The sequence below is a fragment of the Scleropages formosus genome, chromosome 5, assembly GCF_900964775.1.
Source record: "Scleropages formosus chromosome 5, fSclFor1.1, whole genome shotgun sequence".
In the NCBI taxonomy this organism is placed as follows: Eukaryota; Metazoa; Chordata; class Actinopteri; order Osteoglossiformes; family Osteoglossidae; genus Scleropages; species Scleropages formosus.
Genome location: NC_041810.1, coordinates 9,024,697 through 9,034,382, shown reverse-complemented (window position 1 = coordinate 9,034,382; position 9,686 = coordinate 9,024,697). Strand labels below are relative to the sequence as shown.

Genomic DNA, 9,686 nt, shown 5'->3' with positions numbered 1-9,686 from the left:
TTTAACGTAACTTATACTCCTAATACTGCATTTTCTGGAGCTGCACTAAAGATTTTCACTCTTCTCTAGATGTTATGTTGACGATGATGTGACAATAAAGCTTGATTTGATTTGATTTGGAACAGAACTCAAGAGCATATTCTGCTACAGTCTGGTCTCCTTGGCTCAGGTGCATGAGACGTTCCCCAGCCGAACGACCAGCGTGAGGGTGGTCAAACACCGCCTCAAACTTCTCACGGAAAATCGTGTAGGTGGTTTTCTGGTGTGTGCACCACCCCGCCGCTGCCCAGGCCCGAGCCAGACCCATTAATAAAGACAGCACAAATGCGATCTTGGATTCATCTGTCTGGTACATTCACGGGGAGCATTCAAACACCAATTCACACTGCATAAGGAAGTCTTGGCACTGATCTAGGGAGCCATCATACCTCTCAGGAATGGCGATGTTTGTTTCAGGTCCAAATCCCTCAGGGTTTATGTGTGGCACAGGACCGGCAGGAACCACGGGCGTGGTTAGTGTGGGAAGGTGGATAATCCCTGCATTCTGTAGGGCTTGGTGCAATCTCTTGACTGTGTCGTCCAGTCGTGGCCGTGCTTGTTCCTGCGCATCGATGACCTTCCCCTGAACGGCAATTGTGTGGCGCATCAGAACGAATTCTGCTGAGTCCGTATATGAGGCGGAACCTTCTATCATAGTTTCGTTCCACACGGTGACGGGCTCAAATGCAGAGTTCTTCAAAGCGATGCTTATTAGAGCAGACAGACGTAATCCAAGAGCGTAGTCGTGGGACAGGCAATGCTCAGGTGATCGGCAAACAGAGTTCAGTGGACAAGGCGAGAATCGGAGTCAAAGAATACACAGGCAAAGGTTGAGATCGGAAGGAGTAACAAGTAACATAATCAGACTGGAGGAGGAGTTGCTGAACAAGGTTCTGCATTGTCTCCTCCTCGGCATCCTTTTTTACCTCCGTTTCCATCAGGGAACAGCAGGTGTCGCCGATGCACTGGTTGATGGAGACATGACACCCAAAATCTAGAAACAAGCTAGAAATAAAAGCACCATTAGTTGGATACTTGTTCTCGACAAACCATACTTGACTACTCAGTTTAAATATTTGAATAATTCATTTCAACTACTGTACCCACTTTTTGTTCCCAAGAGCTTTGCATCATGACTCCTCGAAATTAATTATCCAACAAAAGATAAGTTGAGTGTAGTTTATTTCTTAAATTCAGTTTTATAGTGGAAGCAGTAGAAGAGAAATGCTGCATTACAACACTATACTGTAGCGTTGTGGGAAACGTACTTATCTTACCTGTAATTCCTTGTGGAGAGCAATGTGAGAGTGTTTCCCGGGAAGCCAATTTAAATGAAAATGTGGATTCCCAGGCGTAATGACTTCCAGGGTGAACTGAAAAACAACACAAGTAGGGGGTATCTACCTGACATGGGGTCATGTCTCTAATGAAGGTTTGTGACGTAGGGACTGTGCTGCGACGCTGCATACAGACTGCCATACAACAGGCATATATTGCAATGCTTGGGACGCACGCAATCAAAATCTCATGCCAGATCTTGCGCCATATCTTGACATGATGGCGAATTTTTCACAGAAATGGGAACGTGAAAATATCAGTGACGAAGAGTTGTACTTGGACTTGATGTTCTCTGTTGTCAGTTGTACGGCGCTGTTCTTCACGTTGTTGGTTGGTATCACTGCTAATCTCTTTGTTATCTGGGCAGTACAGCATCAGAAGTGTCTACAGACATCCAACAACACTCTCCTCGTCAGCCTGGCTGCCATCGATCTCCTCAGGTCTGTTGTCGACTGCCCTTTGCTTTTGGCAATCATACTGCACTTACCAGGTCGCAATGACCTAGGTGCCCTGCTTTGCTACACACAAATTGTGTCTTTCTCTTTTTGCTCTTGTGTCCAGCTGATAACACTGGCCTGCATCAGTGCTGAGCGATACCATGCTATTGCACACCCCTTCGAGAATGGTCGTCGTCGCAGACGGGTGATCATTTTGATCACAATGACATGGATAGTGTCCATATTTATATCATTTTTTTCCATAACAATGGCTGAAGGTACACCAGTGTACACTCAGTGTAGAGGTGTGTCAAGTGAGCTCCTGCCAGCTTACAACAGCTTTGGACTCTATATTTTAGTTCCACTTTGGTTGGGGTGTCTAGTTGTTATTAGTGGGTTTTACGGGAGAATATTTATCATTGTGAGAAATCACAGCAGGAAAGTACTGGATGACTGTGGACTTACTGCAAGTAACAGAAATAACTGCAGAAGCAGTGAAAAGGAAGAGCGGGAAGAAGAGGACAGAAAGAGGAGAAAGAGTAATATAAGTGGAGAAGATGTGAGAACAACCAGAGCCGAACCTGGTAAAGGTAGGCAGGCTGAGGAAAGTGTCACACAGAGTAGCCAACAGAAAGTCATGGAGTCACACAAAGCTCACATATTTTCTAGTGTTCTCACAAGTCCTGAGCACAAAACACAGGACTCATGTGCCTCTGGTACGACAAAACCCAGCGAGAAGGACAAGCAAGCCCAACTGCTCAGAGCTGCTGGAGAAACGATGAGCAATTCCAGTTCCAAACAACTCGAGGACTTATGCGCACCACCTGATGGAGTAGTTTGTGCACTTGTAGAAGATGCAAAGGCAAAACATGAAGGGAAAGTGCATGGAGGGAAAGCTGGAAAGGAGCATTTCTTATTCTTTGCCGATGGAGACAAAAATAAACACAAAGAGAGCCAACTGGCCAAGCGCTCAGGATACATTATTTTCATGTTTTTAATGTTCTGGACACCACTCATTCTGTCGGCGTTCGCCAACTTTCTAACTGGAAGTAACAAGACCTCAGCAGTAAGTGTCTGAATTTTTTTTACAAATGATCACGTGTGTCTTGTCAGTAATGTGGCATTAAAAGTTTTAAGTTTTTATTAAAAGAAAAAAAATTACTCCATTCAAGCTGTATAATTTACATTACTTGGTCAAAGAGTTGTAGATGAGACATGTACACCATATGACACAACGCTGAACTCAGAAAAATGTATAAATAAATAACAGCGTGATGTTTTTGCAGCACTGGTTTGTCGTGACTGTTATTCTCTCCATTTCAGCTGCATGTGGTTCTACAGCTGGATATTCTGTCCATTTCACTCGCTTGTATGACCTCTGCCTCGAACCCTGTCGTTTACGCAGCAGTGAATCCACACTTTCGCACAGAATTTCGGAACATGAAGGCTAAATGGAAGGCAGCGTTATGCTACAATTCCCGAAGGACAAGTTGTCAGTAAAGACTATATTTTGCTATGTATTCCCATACAGAATTAGTTTTTTTGTTTATTCACGAACCTGTATGTTTTTATATACAGTATAGAGTGTTTCTGCTGCAAGTAGAGAGGCAGTTTGAAGATGTCCTACCACTGATAAGACAACTTGGAATTTTTGCCTTTTGGAGATGCTCCAATAACTGAAAAGATCATATGTTGTATGTTATAATATGAATTGTTTTATGTGAGTCCAATGTTGTGCACTGGCCATGTCATGGCTGTCCAAGACAAATTTCCCAGAAATGGGACAATAAAGTATATTCTATTCTATTCTATTCTATATAATGTATTACTTTGTAAAGACAGATATAAAATGTATGTTTAGCAGCTTTCATGATTTTTGAGTTTTGCTAGAGTCACGAGTCCTATAAAGGTAAGTTAATTAACATTTGCAAGGTCTGCTGCACAGTGGCCCTTCGGGAGAATCTCATTAATGCCTTGCTCTTGTTGCTCCTACCCCATGAGCTCACAGCCGCAGCAATATTGTTCCCCCAGGTGCAGTTCTGAAAAGAACAAGCAAATTATGGCACCCAAAACCAATCTACATCTCAACATGAGTTTTCCTGCAATGAGACATCAGCCTTCTGCCTGAGGTTTGGCAGCTCTAGTCTTAACATAATTTACTGTATAAAAAAACAGAGAAAACAAATAGCTCAGATTTAATCAATTTTATTAAAATTGACATTACAAATAGCAATTAGTATAAGCATATAATGTAGTAGTTATATACACTTGTACCTCAACTTACAAATACAACTGGGGCTTGAGGTCAGTTCATTACTTGAAATTGTTCATAAGTCCAACCACTATGTCACAATCAATAAAGGTTTAACACAACTTAATCCTTTCATTTATCATTTATTTAATGATTTATTCTAGGATTTGGTACCATTAATAATGTGACATAAAGCTAATCGTCACATCCAGTGTTAACATGGACATGGGTGTGTGTAATTGTTCATCCAAATGTGGACAAAAAGGGTGATATTCTCAAAGTGCAGAGAGAATATATAGATACACTGGAAGTACACCATGTAAAGAAATGAAACCGGTGAAGAAAAATGTAATTAAAAATCAATGTATGTTTAGATCTACAAAAATGCGTGAGTCAGCGATGAGAACATAACATACATACAACTCAGTAACACATAACTTTTTAAACAAAACTGCATTTCACCAACAGATGAAAAATTTTAGATACCAACATGATTCTCAAAGCATTGTCCCTCGTCCAATACCACCATTTTTCACTTGAGCCACAGAAATCTGGTTCAGTCAGAGAGGCTTGAGAGTGGAGGTCGAAAGAGCACACCAGAGGGATTTGCAGTCGTCCAAGGGGGTTTGAGACAAGAGACAAGAGAGGCTTTATTGTCATTTCAACCATATGCAGCTGGTACAGTAACACAGTGAAACAAAACAACATTCCTCCAGGACCCTGGTGCTCCATGAAACAACACAATAGTTACCTACATAAAGCGCATGTGTGTGAAACTTGTGCAAACACACACACACACACACACACACTGATTGAAGCAGCTTGTCCCAAGTGGGGTCGCGGTAAGCCGGAGCCTAACCCGGGAACGCAGGGCACAAGGGGGAGGGGACACACCTGGGACAGGACGCCAGTCTGTCACAAGGCACCCCAAGCAGGACTCGAACCGCAGACCCACCAGAGAGCAGAACCCCCTCAAACCCGCTGCACTACCGTGCCCCCCTTATTGTGCAAACAGCACTAGACATTTCAACAATTACTAAAACAGGACAATAGGCACAATAATGGACCAGTGCGCAAGTTCCAGTGTCAGTCCAGTCCCTGAGTTTTGAGGAGTCTGTTGGTTTGAGGGAAGAAACTGTTGCACAATTTGGCCCTGAGGCCTGAACATGTTGGTACCTTTTTCCAGATGGCAGAAGGGTGAAGAGTTTGTGTGAGGGGTGCATGGGGTCATCCACAATGCTGGTGGCTTTACGGATGCGGCGTGTTGTGCAAATATCTGTGATGGAGGGGAGAGAGACCTTGCGATCCAAAACGGTGCGATTTCCAAACCAGGCAGTGATGCAGCTGCACAGGATGCTCTCAATAGTCCCTCTGTAGAATGCGGTGAGGATGGGTTGAGGGGAGATGGGCCTTTATCAAACCTTCACCAAAAGTAGAGACGCTGCTGGGCTTTCTTGGCTATGGAGTTGGTGTTCAGGGAACAGGTGAGGTTCTCCCAGATGGACACCAAGGAATCTGGTGCTCTTGACGATCTCCACGGATGAGCCATCGATGTTCAGCAGAGAGCGATCGCTCCATTCTCTCCTGAAATCAACAACTATCTCTTTTGTTTTGTCCACGTTCAGGGACAGGATGTTGGCTCTGCACCAGTCCGTTAGTCGCTGCACCTCTCCTCTGTATGCTGACTCATCATTGTAAGGGTTATCACCATGTCGTGGAATAAAATTTGCAGTGTGTTGACAGATATGGGCAGGATGTATCTACAGGATCTGGCTATGACTTCAGTGTGTTGGGAGAAGCAGAGACGTTTGTGTGTTGTCACTGCCAGGCTCTCGACTGATGAAGGAGATGACATGAGCATATTGTCTGGTTTCATAGGGAGTTCATAAAAACTGAACTTAACTTAGAGGTTGACTGTTTCAGTCCTGATTCTGCATAAATACTCTGCAGTTTAAACTGGTAAATATTTACAAATCACTTTGATATGGGCATTAGTTTGGCATATGAATGATACAAATTGCAAATTAATGATATGATATGATTAATGATAATGAACTTCACTGGTGATGGCAAGGTAATGTACTGGTCAGAGCTGTCACCTGGAAGGAATTTGAATGCTTTCTTATGCTGTGGTGCACTTAATCAAGGCAGTTACACTGAATTGCTTCAGGAAAAATTATTCAGTTTCATAACTGGGTAAATAACTGTAAGTACTCAGTATACAAATCTAAGATTGTAAGTTCCATTTGACAAAGGTGTCCGCTAAATAATGGTTTATAATAGTAATCCCAAGCAAACTGTGGTCTTTGTTTCGTATTCATTGGATTAGTCTGACAATATCTAGTATTATTTGCACAGTAAATTTGAGGAGCCTGTTCACTTTAAGTCCTGCCTGGATTCACAGCTGCACTTGAGGTGTGTTCCTTAGTGTCATGACCTGTAGGAGTAATATCTCCAGTGACTATGGGCAGCACTGCTCAGCTCCAGTGGAGAACAATGTAGTATAATCTGGCATCAAATTAAGGTAGCTAAGAAGGAAGGTAAGGACCTGCATGTGGTATTTTTGAATCTGGAAAATGCCTTTGGCTCAGTGCCATATGATGTCTTGGGGAAGGCATTTGGTTTCTTTAAAGTTCCAGAATGCATTACAAGACTGGTTAAGGTGTATTTCGAGGACAATGAGTTTAATTTTTGCACCAAGTCCCATCCCAGCTAGTGGACATCACCAATCAGAGTTGAGGCTGATCTGAGAACAGTTGAAGTTAGGAGGTGAAGTTACAGTGGAAGAGCAGCAGACTGAGTGATTGAAAATGTTGGGGAAAAAACATAAATGTGGGAACCAGAAACATAGTGAAAAGAAGGAGCGGGAGTCCAGGAGAACTGCTGGATCACAGTCTATCAAGACCTTCTTTAAGAAGACAGTTTAGTGCAATGTAGGGATGTCAATATGATGGGACGTCGTGGACAGATCATTTCTTCGCCTGATTTCATCCTTTCACTGGAACAGGACACCTAATATGAGCTGGTCTCATCCGACCCACAACCCCATTCCAAAGATGACCTGGAGGGTCCCAGTGGTACTGTAGATGTGAGCTTTCATGCCCATATCTTGTACTGTATGTGATATAGGTGGAGGGCGGTGGTGGCCCACATCAATATTCTTCCAGGGGCCCAGGACCCCCTAGATACGGCCCTGCATGGTGGTTCTAAATGGGGTGAAGCACAAGAGCGGAAGTTATTAGCTGACAGGAAAACAGCTTCAGGTGTTGCAGTGCACTGCGATTACAGCACCGAGAGCCAATCATGTATTATAATGTACTGTACTGTACTATATTGTACTGCACTGCACTCCGAGGGTGCGAGTGGTATATTTATTTCATTGAGTTGATGGTACCTTTTGAAGATGCAATGGATGCAGGACTCCTAAGTTACAGAGGAAGAAACTGAAATATGAAAACTTGGCTTCTGAGTTGAGGAAGTGAGGGAGGCTGGCATTGCTTTACTAGACTCGTGCTCGTCATTGCTGTTGGAATTCGATTTTTGGGGGCAGTCATTAAAGATAGTGTTAAAAGACTTGTCTGAGGGAGCAGAATGCTGGGGGAGGCAGACCTAAGCTTTTGGGCGTTTGCTTATGCGAGTGTTGGGTGTTATATCTTGTTGTCACCTCTATGCGCTTATGTTGTAGGTTGGTTGTGTGCTGGTTGCATCTCATAAGGAACCGGAGGCCGTCTGTCCCGTGTCCCCTGTGGTGGGACCAGTAAGGCTTCTGATGGACTGAGTCACTGGGACAGTGCTGTGAGCATGGAAGGGGGTGGATCTGGGATGCCACACCTCACTGTTGAACCCATGACACCTCCAGAAGTCTCAAGTCAACAAAACGACGATGAAGGAAGGTGCCCACTTGACGATCCCAGCAAACTTCTCGTGGTGAAGCGCGGTGAGGTGGGTAGCGATCATGGTTACTATGTGCTAGTGTGTAGAGGTACTGCGAAGAGGTTTGAGTAGTAAGGATAGCTAGTTTACATTTACATTTATTCATTTAGCAGACGCTTTTGTCCAAAGCGACATACATCTCAGCAAAAGTACAATTTATGCATTACAATAAGAGAAAGAGACATGGCTGCAGACTTGTGACTCCCAAGTAAACCTAGTTTGTTACCTTCCACTTGCTGCACCGATGTTCATCGTTCAAGTAGGTGCATAAAACACAGGATAGACAAATCCTGATACCCTCCTACCGATTTTTTTTAATATTATAAGATATACAAACAATCACATACAATGCCGGAGTAGCGGCTGAATAAAGGCTTATCTGGGGATGTTCATGAAGTCACTGTGAATGAACATTTATACCGTACATGAGCTGGAGAGATCTTGGGCGAAATGGGTCTGGAAAAGGTGAATTTTCAGGCCCTTCTTGAATGTAGACAGAGTCTCCACAGTTCTGAGTGAGAGGGGAAGGTCATCCCACCACAATGGAACCAGAACTGAGAACTTCCATGCTTTACCTTTCATGTGTGGAACCACCAAGCGAGCAGAAGTAGATGAGCAAAGGGGTCTGGCTGGGGTGTAGCAGTTGATTAAGTCCCGTAAATAGCTGGGAGCAGTTCTAATTGATGCATTTGTAGACAATAACCAGGGTCTTGAATCTGATTTGGGCAGCTATAGGAAGCCAGTGCAGAGAAATGAGTGGAGGAGATATGTGGGAATGCTTTGGCAAATCAAACACAACTTATGCAGCAGCATTCTGTAACAGCGGCAAAGGTTTGATGGCAGTAGCAGGAAGGCCACACAGGAGAGAGTTGCAGTAGTGCAGATGGGAAGTCACCATGGCCTGGACAAGTAGTTGGGCAGAGTAAATTGCGAGGTAGGGATGGATTCTACAAATATTATGCAGGATGTTATCTGCAGGACTGGACCGGGTTGTGGCTTCGATGTGCTGAGAGAAAGACAGACTCGTGTCAATCATTACTCCCAGACTCTTAGCCAAGGAGGTTGGCAAAATGAGTGAGTTGTCCAGTTTGATCGATAGATCGTGACAGGAGGACGGGCCAGCTGGGAGGTGAAGAATCTCTGTTTTGGAGAGGTTGAGTTGGAGATGGTGATCAGACTTCCATGAAGAGATGTCTGATAGGCAGGCAGCAATGCTTGCGGAGGTGTCTGACGCACCAGGTGGAAAGGAGAGGAAGAGCTGAGTATCATTAACACAGCAGTGGTGTTTGAATCCATGGGAGGCTATGACCAGACCAAGGGAGGAGGTGTAGATCGAGAAAAGAAGAGGACCCAATATCGAGCCCTGCGGAACACCGGTTGAGAGAGGCAGAGGAGAAGAACGAGAGCTCCGCTAGACCTCTTGATATGATCTGTCAGATAAGTAGGACTCGGACCATCTTAGTGCCACACCTTTGATCCCAAACTGGTTAAGAGAGGAAAGTAGAATCCGGTGGTTGACTGTGTCGAATGCCGCAGACAGATCGAGAAGGATGAGGACTGAGGAGAGGGAGGTGGGTCTAGCAGCTTGGAGAGCATCAGATGCTGCCAGAAGGGCCGTCTCAGTAGAGTGACCAACTTTGAAACCAGACTGATAACCATCGAGGAGACGGTTCCGGGTGAGGAAATCA

General features: G+C 44.2%; 1 protein-coding gene across 1 annotated transcript; it reads left to right on the top strand.

Moving 5' to 3' along the window:
• The first annotated feature begins 1,596 nt into the window (after nt 1-1,596).
• Nucleotides 1,597-3,314, top strand: LOC114910490 (uncharacterized). The gene is made up of 2 exons (XM_029251867.1): nt 1,597-2,880; nt 3,138-3,314. The coding sequence occupies exons 1-2, from the start codon at nt 1,597-1,599 to the stop codon at nt 3,312-3,314; spliced, it is 1,461 nt and encodes a 486-aa protein (XP_029107700.1).
• The last annotated feature ends 6,372 nt before the right edge of the window (nt 3,315-9,686 follow it).